The sequence below is a fragment of the Bos indicus genome, chromosome 14, assembly GCF_029378745.1.
Source record: "Bos indicus isolate NIAB-ARS_2022 breed Sahiwal x Tharparkar chromosome 14, NIAB-ARS_B.indTharparkar_mat_pri_1.0, whole genome shotgun sequence".
Lineage (NCBI taxonomy): Eukaryota > Metazoa > Chordata > Mammalia > Artiodactyla > Bovidae > Bos > Bos indicus.
Genome location: NC_091773.1, coordinates 10,906,589 through 10,924,268, shown reverse-complemented (window position 1 = coordinate 10,924,268; position 17,680 = coordinate 10,906,589). Strand labels below are relative to the sequence as shown.

Genomic DNA, 17,680 nt, shown 5'->3' with positions numbered 1-17,680 from the left:
AGATGACTAATGGAGAATTTTCAAGAAACTAACCTGTGTTTTGCAATGCCCCTACCCCACCTCATCCCCCTCTGAAATCTTGAGTAAATCAGCATGCTTACTTTTGGCCCTTCCTCGCTGATCCAGGATTGCAGTTTACACACAGCACACTTAAGATAAAATGTGAGCCAGGTGTGTTACTACAGCCACAAAGACTAATAAACGCATAAATCAAAGACCTGTTGAACCAGTTCTCTTTGTGCCAGGAAAAGAGCATTGCTTCCCAACATTTCTGTCCAATCTGCTCCAAGACAGCCTAATAAATATAGAACCAAGCATTGCCCGATTCTACTTCACAGACTTTTGGCTGATAAGGACTTAAGAAGGTAAGATTCCATGATCCAGAATTCAGCTCTGGCCCTGGTCTCCCGGAAGAGAAGAGGGCCCATCGTATGCTTGTCTTTCTAGGATTTTGCATTGGAAATTGAGTCAGAGACTTACTGGTGGAGAGAAAATAGTGAGTAGAGTCACGTGTATCTACTCTCTGAAGTTTGTCAAACTCTGCTTGACGTCAGGAGGTCTGAAGGGACCCTACTCAACTGGAATATTTTCTACAAGGCAAAACAATACACAGTCTGGTAAGTTCTAACTGGAGACTCGGGATGAACAAGAAGAGAAGATATTATATTCTGGCCAGAGACAGAAATGTTCAGGGTAGATTTCTGAAATGAACAGAGGTGCATTTGTTCGGGTTTTTCAGATGGTAAGGAATCCGCCTGCAATGCGGGAGACCTGGGTTCGATCTCTGGGTCGGGAAGACCCCCTGGGGGAGGGTATGGCAACTCCCCTCCAGTATTCTTGCCTGGAGAATCCCATGGACAGAGGAGCCTGGCGGGTTACAGTCCATGGGGTCACAAAGAGTCGGACACGACTGAGTGACTCAGCACAGCACAATGTGACCCCTAGAGAAGGTACTGCTTCCTCTAAAGTTCTCATTAGTAAAGGAGAACTCCTGATAACAATCTCCAAGCATGTAAGGCTCAGGGATATATCTCTGATACATCTTTATCCAGGCCCAGGCTGAGAGAATCCTTTTCGTTCTTATGTTTCTCTGTTGTCCATTGAGCCCTTCCAGGGCCCACACTAGACAAAACGGAAAGTCACATCAGGGATTTTATTTGAATTGTTGAAAATTCTGTCTTTATTCAACACTCAATGAGTGTTCAAAAGTGAATTCTATATAAGTGGAAAATCTTGTTCCTATTTCCTCGAGAGAGAGCACTGAATTGCTCTCATTTGATGTGGTCTGAAACATGCACTTCACATTTTTGCCTACCCAACTATTAACTGTTTATTCATGTCTGCATCATTACTGGGCTTCCCTAGTGGCTGAACAGTTAAGAATCTGCCTGGCAATGCAGGAGACTCGGGTTCTGCCTCTGGGTCAGGAAGATCCCCTGGAGGAGGGCAAGGCAACCCACTCCAGTATTCTTGCCTGGAGAATCCCATGGACAGAGGAGCCTGGTGGGCTACATACAATCCGTGGGGTCACAAAGAGTCAGACACAACTGAGCATGCACACACACATCCTTACTACACTGCTAGTAAGTGGTAAGTAAGTACTATACCAGGAAGTGGTAAATGGTTTCAGTTACCACTTACACACAGATAATTCAAACATTTGGATCTCCAGGGCAGTTCTTGGCTCTGAGCTCCAATCTACACTATTGCCTGGGATTTACTTCCTTTTTGTGCTTTTTTATTAATCTGTCTAATCCTTTGTTCAGATCTATTGAGGTATAACTGACAAAAATTCTATATATTTAAGGTTTATAACTTGATATTTTGATATACGTATATACAATGTAAAATGGTCACCATAATAAAGCTAATAAACATATCCACCACCTCACATGGGCTTCCTTGGTGACTCACAATAAAGAATCTGCCTGCGACGCAGGAGACCCAGGTTCGTGCCTGGATTGGGAAGATCCCCTGGAGAAGGGAATGGCAACCCACTCCAGTACTCTTGCCTGGAGAATTCCATGGACAGAGGAGCCTGGTGGGCTACAAGCCATGGGGTCGCAAAGAGTCAGACACGACTGAGCACCTAATACTTTCTACTTTGACCACCTCACATACTCCCTCTTGTGCGTGTGTGATGAGAACACTTAAGATACGAGCTCAGCATATTTCAAGTATACAATACAATAGTGTTAACTATATAGTCACCATTCTGTACATTAGATCTCCATGTTTTTTCCATCCAGTATAACTGAAACTATGAACACTTTGACCAATATCACTCCATTTCCCCGCACAACGCCTGGGCACCATCATACTCTCTGCTTCTTCCACGAGTTTAGCTATTTAAAATTCACATACAAGTAAGATTTTGTAGTAGTTGCCCTTCTGTGTCTGGTTTAAGACCTAAATTCATCTCCTATCATGTCCGTTCAAACATCAAGGATCTATCAGAGGTTGCCCCTTTTCTCCCAAATGAACTGTGTGCTCCTCTCTGTGCTCCTAGCATCATGCCCTCCCTGTTTGAGCATACTAGCAAGAATTTGGTCAAAGAACTTGGCGACAAAGACTTCAGGCCCCTCCAAAACCTGCTGAGTGCCCACAAATTCTGTCAGCTGAAGCTACTGCGGAAGAAGAGGAGGACCCTCTCTCAGTTCTGGGAACAACCTGATGTTCCAGTTGACCACACCCTCACCGACATCCTGGAGCCAAGCCCTTCAGTCCCAGGTAATGTCAACCAGGGGTGAGGGAGGTGAGGAGTGAGACATAAGGGTGCTCACAGTCGAGCACCCAAGAAACCCCTAAGACACCTGCACAGGTAGATACCAAAGCAGCCTGCCTCAAGGCACAGGGCAAGGAGCCACGCTTCTTTGAGAATCTAATTATCTGGACCCAGGCACGTTTTTTAGCACACTGAATCCTTACAGCAGCCTCTCAAGTTGGGATTAATAGCTCCATTTGCATAAGAATAAATTGAAACTTACTTCCCCGGTAAAACCGGCTCCCTGCAATAGGGGAGACCGGGTTTCGATCCCTGGGTGGGAAAGATCCCCTGGAGAAGGCAATGGCACCCCACTCCACTACTCTTGCCATGGAAAATCCCATGGACGGAGGAACCAGGTAGGCTACAGTCCATGGGGTTGCAAAGAGTCAGACGTGACTGAGCGACTTCCCTTTCACTTTCAAATTGAAACTTACAAAATGCCTTGTGGGAACTGGTAGAACTAGAATCCAAATCAGGTCTGCCTGGCTCTAAACCCCAAACATTTTCTGCTCGGTGTGCTGCCCCATGGGGCTGACGCAGTGCCTGGAGAGAGGATGCTCGGGCTCTCCTGGACCTGCGTGCAAGTGACTTCATCCCTTCTTGGAATCAGGACATCGTCCCTTGCTGTCCAGCCCCTGGGGAGATGGATTGCGTGTCCTCAGCAGTAATTTACGTTTAAAACTTTAACTGAGATTTACATGAGTAAGAGGGATGGCGTAGGGACTTCCCTGGTGGTCCAGTGGTTAAGACTCTGCACTTCCACTGCAGAGAACTCGAGTTCAATCCCTGATGGGGAGTGGCTAAGTAAATAAAAATTCACACACTATATATATATATATATTTTTTTTAAAGAGGATTAGGATAAAAAGAGGACTTAGTTATTCTATTTCCTACACCAGCTGTTCCAGAGTGAATTCTTGGCTAAAACTAAGACATTTTTTCTATCCCCAGAGCCTGTACTGTCAAAAAAATTCATCTTCATTGACAAAACGGTCTGGAAGGGGGCAGCTGAGGTGGATGTGACTGCTGGGCTAGAAGTGAGTGTGTCAGGGACGGCTACCCAGTCCTGTGAATGCTCCCTGGAGGTTCAGTCTGTTACCATCTCACCATGGGACTGGGAAGACCTCCAGAAGAGGTGAGGCCAGGGGAGAGGAAAAACGGGTCAGGGAGCCCCAAGGGCTCTCCTCGTGGGCAAGGAGGCATCTAGCAGAGCTTGTTGCTGAGGTTTAGAATGAAGAAAATGACCTCCCATATCATGCTGCTCTTCTTAGATATTCATGCATTCATTCATTCATGCAACTAATAGTCATTATCTTATACACACTTATTAAAACAGTAGTTACCCATTACTGTGTTATTATTATGTGCTGGGCATTGAATAATAACACGATATAAATATCTCTGCCCTATCTTGAGAAACCTGTATGCAGGTCAGGAAGCAACAGTTAGAACTGGACATGGAACAACAGACTGGTTCCAAATAGGAAAAGGAGTACATCAAGCCTGTATATTGTCACCCTGCTTATTAAACTTATATGCAGAGTACATCATGAGAAACGCTGGACTGGAAGAAACACAAACTGGAATCAAGATTGCTGGGAGAAATGTCAATAACCTCAGATATGCAGATGACACCACCCTTATGGCAGAAAGTGAAGAGGAACTAAAAAGCCTCTTGATGAAAGTGAAAGACGAGAGTGAAAAAGTTGGCTTAAAGCTCAACACTCAGAAAACTAAGATCATGGCATCTGGTCCCATCACTTCATGGGAAATAGATGGGGAAACAGCAGAAACTATGTCAGACTTTATTTTTTGGGGCTCCAAAATCACTGCAGATGGTGACTGCAGCCATGAAATCAAAAGACACTTAGTCCTTGGAAGAAAAGTTATGACCAATCTAGACAGCATATTAAAAAGCAGAGACATTACTTTGCCAACAAAGGTCAGTCTAGTCAAGGCTATGGTTTTTCCAGTGGTCATGTATGGATGTGAGAGTTGGACTATAAAGAAAACTGAGCACTGAAGAATTGATGCTTAGAAGGCTCTTGAGAGTCCCTTGGACTGCAAGAAGATCCAACCAGTCCATCCTAGAGGAAATCAGTCCTGGGTGTTCATAGGAAGGACTGATGTTAAAGCTGAAACTCCAATATTTTGGCCACCTGATGCAAAGAGTTGACTCTTTGGAAAAGACCCTGATGTTGGGAAAGATTGAAGGCAGGAGGAGAAAGGGATGACAGAGGATGAGATGGTTAGATGGCATCACCGACTCAATGGACATGAGTTTGAATGAACTCCGGGAGTTGGTGATGGACTCCATGGTGCGGTTCATGGGGTCACAAAGAGTCGGACACGACTGAGAGACTGAACTGAACTGAAAGCCACTTTTAATTAGTGTAGACAGGCAAAGGACAGGGAGTGAGGAAATAATCAATAAAAAATAAATTAATAAAATATTTATTTAAATGAGACAAAGACTCTGAGACTGTTTAATTAAACTCTGCAAGTGTCCGGTGATTTAATTTACCTCCATGCATATAGGCAAAGATGGATAGCCAATGAATCTCTAAGAACTTAACAAAAAACTTAAGTCTTTACACCTTTTAAAAACTGAGATGCCAGTTTAAATAGATTTTTATGAAGGCAACAAAGGTGGGAGCCCATGTTAAGGAAGCAACTAGAAACTTAACAGAAGTCACTTTGACAGGGCATTGCCCAATATCTGTCTTCCTTGTGTCTTGCCAGCCCTAACTGGAAATAGCATCTGCAAAGACGGTCTTGCAGGAAAATATCTGGGTTTCTGGAGCTAAGAAAATAAAAACCATTTTTCTCCTTGATGAATAAAGAGAAAATTCCTAGAGTAAATTGTATCAGCTAGTTTCAAGTAAGATAAGTAAGTCTGAGATCAAAGCTTTAAATATAAGAAGGCAGTTAGGTTTTTAATAAATGGGATGTGGAGGCTGCAACGCGTTTCAGCTACAAAGGTAATCACAGTTTGTGATGGGGGCTCTGAAGGTAAGACCGGAAGAAGTAACAGAGAATGCCTGGAGGGAGGGTGGTCTGTTTAGGCCTCGGAGGGGCTGAGTTCAGACCTAAAGAATAAAAGAAGCAAGCAAGAGCGGGATGAAAGGGATCCAGAAGAGGGGTTAAAGGCAATGAGGCAGGGCAGAGGTGGGTATTGTCAAGATGTTGGAGGGGGGAGGCTGCAGCTTAGCCAACCAAGATGAAGGTGAAAGAAAATGAGGCTCAGGAAGTAAGTAGATATCAGATAACACAGCCCTTAGACACCAGATAAGCAGCTTGAGAGCAGAGTGAAAAAGCTGACTTGAAACTCAACATTAAAAAAAAAAAAAAACTAAGATCATGACATCCGATCCTATCACTTCATGGCAAAAAGAAGGGGGGAAAATGGAAACAGAGACAGATTTTATTTTCCTGGGCTCCAAAATCACTGAGGACAGTGACTGCAGCCATGAAATTAAAAGATGACTGCTTCTTAGAAGGAAAGCAACGACAAACCTAGACAGTATATTCAAAAGCAGAGACGTCACTGCTGAAAAAGTTTATCTAGTCAAAGCTTTGGTTTTCCAGTAGTCACATATGGATGTAAGAGTTGGACCATAAAGAAGGCTGACTGCCGAAGAATTGATGCTTTTGAATTGTCATGCTAGAGAAGACTCTTGCAAGTCTCTTTGACTACAAGGAGATCAAACCAGTCAATCCTAAAGGAAATCAACCGTGAATATTCATCAGAAGGACTCTTGCTGAAGCTGCAATATTTTGACCACCTGATGCCAAGAGCCAGCTCATTGGAAAAGACCCTGATGCTGGGAAAGATTGAAGGCAGAAGGAAAAGGGGGCGGCAGAGGATGAGATGGTTAGAGAGCATCACCGACTCAATGGACAAGAATTTGAACAGACTCCGGGAGACAGCGGAGTATAGAAGAGCCTGGCAAGCTGTAGATCATGGGATCTCAAAGAGTCAGACATGACTTAGCAACTGAAAAATAAGTGGCTTGAACTGCACTCCAAGGGCCATGGGAAAGCTCAGCCCTGGATCCTCAGTGACCCCCTCCACCGAAAAGCAATCTAAGAGTTTCTCAGTCTTCGACATGGCTGGTATCCAGGGCACCAACCCTAGCAGGGGCCTTGAGTGGAATCAGAGATGAGTCTCAGAAATGAAATGGAGATGAAATTTGTCTTCAGGACTTCACACCGCTCACATCTCCCACCCAAACTTACATCTTCAAGCCAGGCCTACCCACCTACCAAGGATGTTCAATCCATAAACACCCACCCAAACTAGTCAAGAAAAAAAATCATCTAAAATCCTCCCAGCATCATCATACTTTATCTGTGTGCTCCACATCGCACCCTGACTATGTCTCTGGACAAGGATGGGTGTGGAGGTCCCCAGGTTTGACAACAGGATCTCCTAAGGACTGTTCTCCACCGTCTAGACTTGTCTACTTCTGGATCTTCTGGTCAGAGGCCCTACAGCTGGAGATCTATAAACTGCCCTCTAAAAGAAATAACATAATTTTGGAAAGCCTTAAGAAGATGGCTTGCATACTCTCACACCCATCCCTCCATAAGAGAAGGGGGCCTCTCCATCATGCATACCAGAGACATCCTTCTTAGCCTATAAGCCAGTACCTTCCCACCGTTAGGGCTCCACACAGGCTCTGCAGCCTTCAGGTCCTAAGGAGAGGAGAGACCTGAGAAGCCATCTCTTTTGCACTCTGACCCTCCTCCTCCTTTATGTCTCCTAGGAAAGTGTTGGATCAAGAGCCGTCATTTCTGCAGGAGTGCCGGACCAGAGGGGACAACCTGTATGTGGTGACAGAGGCTGTGAAACTGGTCAACGAAACCGTCCTTCAGGACAGCAGCAGTGTGAATGCCACGGGCACATTCTCTATCCCTTGGAGTTTTTATGCCAAGGTACCGTGTTGTCCTGAAGTGGGGTCGGGCCCCAAGAGCACAGCCAGCCCAGCGTCCCTTCCCAGGGTCTCTGGGCCCTCTTAGGACCTGCTTTCAGGGGGTGGGGTGAGTGGGGTCATTACTCCCCACTTCTCATGTGCTGAGGAAGCCTGACCCCTGACCTGAGAGTCCATCTAACATCCTCCCTTTAGTATTTCAGTACATGGGATTATTCCATAGTGGTAAAATGGGCAATAGATTTAATTATTTGAGATTATATTTTGTTTTGGGCAAATGATAGACCCTTGAAATTACTAAAGTGTAGTCACTATACTATATTCTTGTGTGGTTTGCTAGAGAAAACAAGGAATTATTGTCTAGTCGCCAACTCATGTCCAGCTCTGAGACCTATGGACTGTAGCCCGCCAGGACCCTCTGTCCATAAGATTTCTCAGGCAAGAATACTGGAGTGGGTCACCATTTCCTTCTCCAAGGGATCTTCCCAATCCAGTCAGGGATCAAATCTGTGTTTCTTGCATTGCAGGCGGGTTCTTTATCACTGAGCCACCTGAGAAGCCCAAGGAATCATTAACACAAAACAAAACTTTGTCAGTTAAAACACCCTAAATACTGTGATACCTGAAGCAGAAAGTTTATAGATTCAAATACATTCAAGCACATATGATGTACACAACTCACTCACGATGGCCAATTATAATCTTTTAAATTGATTTAGACAAAGTAATATATCAAATATGTATGCAATATCAGCTAGGATTCGCGGAGATAAAGAAATTGCATGTGTGTTATAACATGTTTTCTATGCAACATACTGTGTGTAAGTTGTCCTCATGTAAGAGATTTAGGAACTAAAAAGGGAAAAAAAAAATAACCTGAAATATGAACTAACTTTCCCCAAATCGGTTAATTTGTCCTGGGGGAGGCCAGATCCCACCTGCATCATTTGATTCCAAAGAATCCTGAAATAAATAAAACATGGCTCCAATCTGAAGGACATTTTGATGCTCAGCTTTGGGTCTCCATCTGCTTGGGCTGGGCACCTGGACTCTGCGAGAACAGGAGAAAACCCAGCATCCTTTCACATAGAACGACTCTCACAGGGCCCAGCAAGCTTCTAAATATCAGCTCCTGGGCTGAGATGCTGTTAAAACAGCTTGCTTCTCACCCTGGTTCACGGACGCATCCGTGTGGCCTGGTACCACCTGTGTTTCGATACGTCAGAGCCCCCCGTGGCATCGGTCTACACTGGACTCTCTCAGGAACTCGAGGGTAGGAGGCATCCTGGGGGATCAAAGCACAGAGCTGATTCTGGACAGCCAGTGACTCATGAGGCTGCCTGAGGACATTGTGTGTGTTTCTGAGGAACAGCTCCCTGATCCAAAATAATTAAAATAATAGCATCTACAAAGAACTTATGATGATACATTTTTTTACTGGCGTGTAATTGCTTTACATTGTTGTGTTAGTTTCTGCTGTACAGTGAACTGGATTGGCCATGTACACATATATCCCCTCCCTCACAAGCCTCCCTCCCAGCCCCCCACCATCCCACTCATCCAGGTCATATGAGGATATATGTTCATCGTCGTTCAGGTCTCCTAGAATACGGGAATAACTCCACGTAACGGTTAGTTTTATGTGTTAGCTTGACTGGTCCACAGGGCGCCCAAATACATGCAATAAAAGCATGACATTGAGAGACGTGAAGGTAAATACTTGACCAAAGAAGATTTAAAAAAAAAATGGGTAACTGGAAATCAGGACCAGGATGGGGAGTGGGAGGGTAGGAGGCTGCTGGGTCCTCGGCTCGTGAGCTTCTAGAAGCTCATGCACACATGACCGTATTGCCTGGCTTCTCTCCCCAGAGCACAGCAGAGGGATCGGGTCTCAAAGAAAGGAAGAGGACAATGACTGTGCCCCAGGGCACCGTGATGGCCTATAAGAAGAAGCAGCTGGTGTTCCGGGAGGATGGCCGAGGTGAGCAGGGACTGAAAGGGGTGGGGGCAGTGGGAGACCACCCAGAGGCCACCCTGGCTTCCCTCCCTGCCGGGGGAGGGGAGGAGCACAACTTCTCAGCCTCCCACAGCCACCTCCAAGCCCGCAAGACCGAACTATGACCACACGGAGATTCAGAGGCAGTGTCCCACGCAGAGATGGACACAGCGGGGGCCCAACGCAGGGTGTCCTTAGCACCAGGCAAAGAGTAGCCCTGATCCCTACCCTGCATTCAAGGCCCTGCCGCTCTTGGCAGCTCACCTGGGGGAGCCTCAGAGCCCTGTAAGCCCAGGCAAAGCTCATAACACAGTGACTCGTCATAAACAGAACTGCAGATGTAAGGCCATTTCCTCCTCCAGGGGATCTTCCCAACGCAGGGATTGAACCCGGGTCTCCCACACTGCAGGCGGATTCTCTACCATCTGAGCAACCAGGGAAGCCCCAACAAAGGAACACAGGAATTCATCTATTAATACGTCTTTCCCTCACTAGCCTCAAAATGCACAGCCCCCAATACACACACCCTCGCTTTGGGTTCTGACTCGACATCTGTGAACCAGTGTCATCAAACAGCAACCACACACCCAGGAGGAACAGTGAGCACTGCGAACACAGCTCAGTGTGCTTGGCGTCCCCTCTCTCCCCTCCCAAATGCTGAGACCCAGCTAGAGGCCGTCCTGACACAGCTGAGGTCCAAGGAGAGAGGGCGCCCTCAACACACACACAGACACACACGTATAGCACCCCGACTGTAACATCTCATCAAGGCCAGGTCCTGGCATCAGTCACCGCCTGTCGATAGCAGTAGAAAAGAACTGAGCTCTCCAGTCTCATGGGGTCAGAGGACCTCAGCTTCCAGAAAAAGGGCCAGTCCTACTGAGAGTAGAGACAAAGATGGGATTCACGGCTAATTTAGAAAGAGACCAGAGACTGTGCAGAGGGCATCAGGAGATGGTAGTGTTATTAACGAGCATGGGGAATGACAAAGTGTTATTTATTTAGGAGGGGATGAGAAGAAGCCTCATTTTCAAAAATATGTTTTCTAAGTGTTAGCCCGTGGGAACCGAAGTCAGCGGGACTCAGGAGAGTGTTACAGCCCTGCCTGCAAGTCGTGCCCTGACCACGAGGGGGCGTGCAGGGCCTCTCTGCACCATTCAGGCCGGAGGGCGAAGGGCGAGGTCTACGGGTGCAGCCGTGTGAAAGGACCCAGCAGGAATAACCTGGGCTCTCCTGACCTGGCTTCTTTCCCTTGCAGCCATTCTTCTCATCTCAGATGACGACAAGCAGAAAACCTTCCCAGAAAGTGAGTTCCTGATTTGGGCGGGGTCTCTGTCTAGACCTGGGGCTGGATGCTGCAGAAGCCCTGCAAGGCACTCAGTCCCACAGGAAAGACCCCTCCAGCCAGGTCCTCCACCACCTCCTCGTTTCTTCCCCTGCCACAGGCCCCTTGGCCCCAGAGACAGCCACCTCTCTCTTCTGAATCCTGAAGCAGAGTCCTGGGGAGGGGGAAGTTGGTGGGGGGCGGTACTTGCCAAGGTTTCCTGTCTCCAGGCATTGTGTCAGCTGAGAGGTGAGAAATAAGGGGGGGCAGGGAGGAGTTAGAGAGGCTGGGAGGAGGAGGGAGAAGGGACGGGAAGGGAGAAAAGGCACCTGAGTGAGCACATCTGTTTCTTCTTCCAGTTAAACTGCAGGGGCTGCCGCTGTCACCAGGTGAGCGAGTCATTTTAGAGCCGGGAAAGTGGGATCAGACCCCTCCACCAGGAATAACCTGGGCTCTCCTGACCTGCCTTCTTCCCCATCCAGAAATTCTTTCCATCTCAGATGACAACAAGCGGAAAGCCTTTTTCGTAGGTGAGTTCCTCAGCAGGGCAGGTTCTCTGCCAAGCCCCCAGGCCCTGCTGAGCCCTGACCCTCTCTGGATGCTAATAAGAGCAGTGCAAGGTGTTTAGCCCAGGTGTTAATCTGCAAGGCAGACCCAGAGGGAAACTACCCTCCTTCCTCCGTAGCCTGCTATCTTTTCTGTCTTTCACAAGCCATAGACCTTTGCAGCCACAGAGAAAGCCACTTTTCTCCTTTGAATGGGGTAATGGGGCGGGGGGGGCGTGTTTGTGTGTGTGTCTTGGGGGAGGGGAGGTTAACTCTTGGAGAATGCGCCCTTTTGCTATCTTTCCAGGCAAAGTGCAGAGGCAATCAGCGATGGGTGAGTGGATGACCTTACAGCCTACCCGTGGCGCTGGCTCTGGTGCCCTGGGCAAGGGGAAGGGGTGGACAGAAAGCAGGGGGTTCAGGGAAGTAAGGGCAGAAGTTCAGGGAAACCGAGTGTCCTCACAGACTAACTCTTGGATGGGAAATTAAATTTCCCTTCTAGGCACCAAAAGACGTCCCATCCTCCCAATTGGTGAGTGTGTGTTTGCTGGGATTGGGGTGGGGTCCTAATGGCACATACACGTCTGGAGAGCAGAGCAGATGGCCCCTGCCTTTGCTGCCACTGCCCCGGGGCCTGGCCCTAGTTTCTGTGGAATGGGAAGGGTCTGGGAAGGCCAAGGAGGTGGAGGGATGGGCTGGAATGGGGGGAGGAAGAGGTTAAACAAAAGGGAGGAGGTGTTTGGAGGGCAGGACCCTCCAAAACATCTCAAGAGTAAACCTGGGGGATGAGAAAGGGAGATGATCCCTTGTGACTCTTTCCAGGAAGAATACAGGAACCCATTTCCCGAGGTCAGTATTTATGAAGAAACCTGGGGCTTCCTGGGTGGAAAACTGCAAAGCTAAGTGCCCAAAAGGTGATGTGCACGCAACTTACAAATCTGAGCTCTACTTCCCGCTGATGCTTTGTACAGCCCCACTCATTCATTCATTCACTCACGGATGCATGCATGCACACAACAAACCCTTGCTGAAAACTATTCGAGCAACAGGCATTATTCTGAGCAGTGGGAATACAGCCAGAAATTCCTGCCTCACTGGACTGCTTCCTCTTAGCAGACCATCTGGAGGCCACCTGAAGTCTCCTAGGAGAAGCAGACAACCCCCAACACCATGCCTTGATTGTGTCTGTGGTCACAGATGATACAGGCAGTTACACGATGAGATCGATAATCTGTGCGTGCCAGGTGCTACCCCCCCGCCAAGCATTTTACTTAGTAAACTCATGTAATCCGCAAAACATCCCACTCAACACATGTGGGAACTGGGCCCAGAGCACCTGGGATTCTCACCTCTAGAGCCCATCACGAGAATCCATGTTGTTCTAGACATGACCCAGAACTGAGTGCTTGGTCATTTTCTTCCACTTTCTGTGACCTCTTTCCAGAATCTCCTTCTCTCCTCCCAGCCTTCTACTCCCCCCACCCCTTCCCCCACTGGCCCCTTCTCAGCACTAGGACTGCCCACCTTTCTAGACTATTATGACAGCTCCATCCTCAGAGTTCAAACATGCTGTCCGCAGAAATGCTTTTGGTTGGCAGATAAATGGGATGGAGGTGCCCAGCTTATCATACCACAAACCTTCTAATCAAAGAATTGTTCCCCACTTTCTGGTTGATGTTGATGCTGAGGACAGATTTCAAGTCCCTACAAAACGAGGTTTCTAGGGAAATAGAGGCAGTGGCTGAGCTCCCCAGGGACATTCGAGATGCTCTTTTCCATACCATCCTGGCCAAGCTCAAGGACCAAGGGGCTCTGCAGGACCTCACAGACATGGTGAGAAGGGGGTCCCATTCTCCCTAAGGCCAATCAGAGTTGTGAAGGGGCAAGTTTAGGAGGTCGACGACTGAGCTACCTGGGGAAGGAGGGCTGAGGAGGGGACCCCAGACACTGGCCCAGCCCAGTGACCAGGTCCAGGGCTTGCAGCCCACGTGCTGCAGCTGCTTGGAACCTCCTGGGGGAGGTGAAGAGCCCTTCCCCTCCTACCTGAGTTAATCACTTGTAAACTCAAAAGATACTGGCAGAATTGTACCACAGTATCTATTGCTATTACTATTATTGTTGTTGTTGTCTTTCTGCTAATACGGGTCTCCTCTAGCTGGATGGGAACCTTTGGGATCATACAGGCAGCTTCCTAAGTGAGATGCGGGAAGACTCAAGAAATGTGTGGCTTGAGTCAAGACCCTGCGTCATTTACCTCCTTGAAGCCTTACTGGGTAAGAGTGACTTGAGGGAAATGTGGGAACATCACAAATTTGGCCTCTAGACCCGAAAGGAAGGGGTTAGATGCCATCTGCCACCTCTCTAATGGGGGCTTCCCAGGTGGTGCTCGTGGTAAAGAGCCTGCCTGCCAACGCAAGAGACATAAGAGACGTAGGTGGGGAAGATCCCCTGGAGGAAGACATGGTAACCCACTCCAGGATTCTTGTCTGAAGAATCTCATGGACAGAGGAGCCTAGAGGGCTATTGTCCATAGGGTCACAAAGAGTTGGATACGACTGAAGTGACTTAGCACGCATGCACACCCCTGTCTAAAATCTTTCTAACGACCTTCATCTCACATCATACCTCTCTGCAAGGTCAGAAGGGCTCAGTGAGATAAATTCACCACAGGATATAGAACCAGCCCAGGACCTAGAAAGACCGGCCCAAGTCCATCCAATGTATCAGTGGGTGTGGATGATTCCAGGCTCCAGTCTGGACCGTGTTACGGAGCATCCTGGAGACCATCCCAAGAGCAGGAGGGAACTTGACCTTCACGCCTAACGGGTTTTATTTCTCTGCCTCAGGGTTCCCCTCTCTTGGGGTTCCCTAGTTCACAGTGGGGAAAAAAGCACTGACTCCTCATACTGTCTCTCCCCAAATGTCCCCTTGTCCCCAGTGCTGAGTGACATCCAACATGAGCTGCTGGCCTGGTCCATGGAGAAGAGGATCCTGCCCCAGCAACGGGAGCTGGTAAGAAATCAACCCCCAGGGGATAGTGTCCTGGGATGAGGGCGAGGGAACCGGGATAAGAATGATCCTGAGGAAAGAGAGGTGACGTCAGGTCCTGCTGGCACTGGGGACAGAGCTGTGTGGCCACTGGGAACTCCCTGGCTGCCTCTCCCTCCACCTCAGGAGGGTCTCCATCTCCATGGCAACCCCAGCAGAGGGTTCCCACTGTTCTAAAAGAGCCACACAGGAATGCATGTTTGGGGGCTCATCCTTTTCTCATACGGTTACCATTTGCAAATTGTCTTCCTCCACATATATGTATATGTCAGTACATATGTGTACAGATGTATGCACATACATGCACACATTGCACAGATACACATGTAATTGCAGATAACACCATTTAGCAAGGTCGATGTTAGTATCACCATTTGGCACCTGAAGAACCAAAGCTCAACAATTTTCAGAAACATATCCAAGCTCACCCTGACCACGGGTCAGAATAGGATGAGAGTTCTGGGCCCCTTGACTCCATCGCTCTCCTTCTCCCATGACCCCGAGAGGCCCTGGCTCTCAGGATAGAAGGTCTTGATTCCCAACTTCAAAGGCTGGCCTGCAACAACTGACCCTGTTTCCTCCAGGTGGAGAGCATCCTGGAGCCCAACTTCCGGTACCCCTGGAACATTCCCTTCACCCTGGATCCCAAGCTCCTCGCCTCGCTGCAGGATGAGGGGTTGGCTGTCACCTTTGGCCTGCTGCAGGAGTGCGGCCTGAGGGTGGCACCCGACAACCCCAAGGGGACTTGGGACCTGGAGGCCAAGAAGCCCCTGTCTGCCCTGTACGGGTCCCTCTCTGTGCTGCAGCAACTGGCCGAGGCCTGAGCCCTCCCCAGGGTCCCTGAGTCCAGAGAGGCCTGGCCGCACCCTGGTCTAGCTGTGAGCATCCTCTGTGCTCAGGGAACACGAAACCCCGCCTTCTGCCACTCCAGTTTGGGTGAACAGAGATCGATAAAGACCGGAGGGAACATTCTAGGGTGATGGAAATACTCTGTAACTCTGTATCTTGCTAAAGGTTTATGCGTTTGTCCAAACTTAACAAATAGTATCTAAAGATCTGAGCATTTCATTGCATGTTAACTTTACTTCAAAGCAATGTACGCAAAGATTGAATTCTCATGAATAAGCATTCTGAATTGCATTGGGTAAAGTGTACTGACATCTGTAACTTACTTGGAAATATATTAGAAAATAAGGTGAATTGATGGATGGATAGAGAAGCATGTGATCAAGGCAATGTGGTAAAATATTTAAAACAAGAGTTCTTTTTCATTCTGAAGTGTTCTTGTGTGTCTGGAACTGTTTCAAACTTATAACTACCCCCCCGCCCCCACCTGGCAACACACACAATTATGCCTGTGCGTCTGTCAGTCAGCCTGGGAGTTTTCAGACAGTGCCTTCTGAGCTGTGGGTTCAGTTCTTCCTTCATTTAAGGAAGATTCACTCATATCACTAAACATATTATACATTGTTTGTTGAATTCTCTATTTCTCAGTCACCAAATGTCCTTGTGCTGTGCTAAGTCCCCTCATTTGTGTCTGACTCTTTGCGACCCCATGGACTGTAGCCCACCAGGCTCCTCTGTCCCTGGGATTCTCCAGGCAAGAATACTGAAGTGGGTTGCCATGCCCTCCTCCAGGGGATCTTCCCCACCCAGGGATCAAACCTACATCTCTGACGTCTCCTGCATTGGCAGGCGGGTTCTTTACCACTAGCCCCACCTGGGAAGCCCACAAATGTCTTCTGGGTCCTCTAAATTCATTTTACCTTGTCTATGCGCTATAATCTCTCCTTTTCCCTTTTGCATTCTCTGAGATCATGCAGGTATTTTCTCAGTGTTTCTGAGTCGGCCCTCAACTGCAATCATCATTCTATTGCTTTTCTAATTTCTTAGCTCAGAAATTGTCATCCTGATATTCAATTTGGTCCCTTAGCTTTGCAGTCTCCCTTTTGGCTGAAGTCTTGTCTCTTCTTCTCATCTTTAAGGTCTTGTTTTACTGAGATTATTTCACTTCAATACAAAATAATTAAGGACACTGTGGGCTCTTCTTTAACTTCTCTACCTGAATGGATTCTGCTGCTGTCTTTCTTTCCTCTAGTGTTTACATAGATGCCACGTAACCCTTTTTTTATTCATCTTGCTCGTCCCCGGGCAGGATGCGAAAGCATGAGATACTGGGCCCAAATAGCCGAGATGCATATGAAAGGAAAGATTTCAGTGAGCCCAGACTACATCTTCGCATACACAGAAAAAGCGCTAAATTCCTTAACTTGACATATCTGGTCTCTTTAATTAATGGTGATCTTCTGATGTTCAGACTACCTGCACTTGGTCGCAAAGCTCCTGTATGTGCTAGCTCCTCCCTCGCCTCCTTGGAGCAGTTTCTCAGCGCTATCTGAAGCATGTCTCCTGGGTTGCAGTCCTCATTTTGCCCCCAAATAAAACGTAAATCACAACTCTCACCTTGTGCAAATTGTTTCCAACACCAGCAGAGCGCCTCTGTCCAAACCCCTCTCTGCCCGAAGTTGGAGGTAGGAAGTTTTTCTTGCTTCCATACCACCTGAACTGAGACCTGTGTCTCTTCCAACACAAAAGACTGTTTGGAGCCTGTTTCTACCGGCGTGAAAAAAAGAAAGGACTTACCTGGGCTCTGAGAAGTCCGGCACAGTTGGCCTGGACTCTGTCCTGTCTTGTACGGATTTGATAAACGCCCGGAGCTTGGGTTCCTGCACCCAGGAGAGGCATTTGCTTATCTCTCCACACAGAACACCCAGAGTCTTCAGAGGGGTCAGCGTGTGGTGGGAAGGGGTTCAGGAGGCTTAGCTTCCTTTAGAGAGTTCACCCGGCTTGTCTGGGGAAGAAGAGGCGAGCTGGCTACCGGTGTGGTTATTCTTCTCATTAATATGGCTTTGCTTCCCCCCAAACACTTCCTTGTGTTCAGGGTCAGCCCCTCTTCCCAGAAGCGATGCCTCGTCTTCTCCTCCCCGATCCCATCTCCCCTCCATACAAGGTCTCAACCAAGCAGATGAGAACGAAAGATTTATTTTGTAAAACTCGGGGACTTCC

At 47.9% G+C, this 17,680-nt stretch overlaps 1 protein-coding gene across 1 annotated transcript; it reads left to right on the top strand.

Moving 5' to 3' along the window:
• Positions 1–257: 257 nt before the first annotated feature.
• On the top strand, positions 258–17,103 carry LOC109568288 (gasdermin-C). Its single transcript, XM_019973483.2, has 16 exons — positions 258–365; positions 448–617; positions 2,510–2,730; positions 3,719–3,902; positions 7,537–7,705; positions 9,571–9,682; positions 10,956–11,003; positions 11,381–11,410; positions 11,504–11,551; positions 11,874–11,900; positions 12,069–12,098; positions 12,389–12,415; positions 13,260–13,399; positions 13,722–13,839; positions 14,505–14,578; positions 15,199–17,103. Exons 3-16 carry the CDS (start codon positions 2,514–2,516, stop codon positions 15,436–15,438), a joined length of 1,464 nt encoding a protein of 487 aa, XP_019829042.2. The 5' UTR covers positions 258–365; positions 448–617; positions 2,510–2,513; the 3' UTR covers positions 15,439–17,103.
• The last annotated feature ends 577 nt before the right edge of the window (positions 17,104–17,680 follow it).

Bases quoted from the DNA above. Each gene is read 5' to 3' on its own strand.
- LOC109568288 (XM_019973483.2), top strand. From the start codon at position 2,514: ATGCCCTCCCTGTTTGAGCATACTAGCAAGAATTTGGTCAAAGAACTT. The intron at 12,416-13,259 runs GTCAGTATTTAT...TGCTGAGGACAG, and splicing joins ACAGGAACCCATTTCCCGAG to ATTTCAAGTCCCTACAAAAC. The intron at 13,840-14,504 runs GTAAGAGTGACT...CCTTGTCCCCAG, and splicing joins CCTCCTTGAAGCCTTACTGG to TGCTGAGTGACATCCAACAT.